The sequence below is a fragment of the Morone saxatilis genome, unplaced genomic scaffold (genome assembly GCF_004916995.1).
Source record: "Morone saxatilis isolate NCDOM2014 unplaced genomic scaffold, NCSU_SB_2.0 Contig14, whole genome shotgun sequence".
In the NCBI taxonomy this organism is placed as follows: domain Eukaryota; kingdom Metazoa; phylum Chordata; class Actinopteri; family Moronidae; genus Morone; species Morone saxatilis.
Genome location: NW_023339696.1, coordinates 11,159,390 through 11,159,592, shown reverse-complemented (window position 1 = coordinate 11,159,592; position 203 = coordinate 11,159,390). Strand labels below are relative to the sequence as shown.

The 203-nt window shown below is 42.4% G+C and overlaps 1 protein-coding gene across 1 annotated transcript in view; it reads left to right on the top strand.

The window, feature by feature from the left end:
• Positions 1 to 203, top strand: part of gaa (glucosidase, alpha; acid (Pompe disease, glycogen storage disease type II)) — a gene marked incomplete in the record, with an annotated part of 8,928 nt that overhangs the window by 2,775 nt on the left and 5,950 nt on the right. Inside the window, 1 exon segment of the mRNA XM_035655196.1 lies at positions 150 to 203. Coding sequence (XP_035511089.1) covers positions 150 to 203 — 54 coding nt within the window.

Here is a 203-nt window from a genome sequence, read left to right as displayed (position 1 = left end):
TCATCAAATACAGATGCCAGGGGTGTTCAGTTAGATGCAATCTGCAACTTCACAACTAGATACCACTAAATGCTATACACTGGTCCTTTCAAACATCCCTCATTAAGCTTTTGTTATTTTCTACCTCTTGTAAACAACTCTCTCTACAGGCTGATGCTAACCTCTACGGCTCCCACCCATTCTACATAGTACAGGAGGAGGAC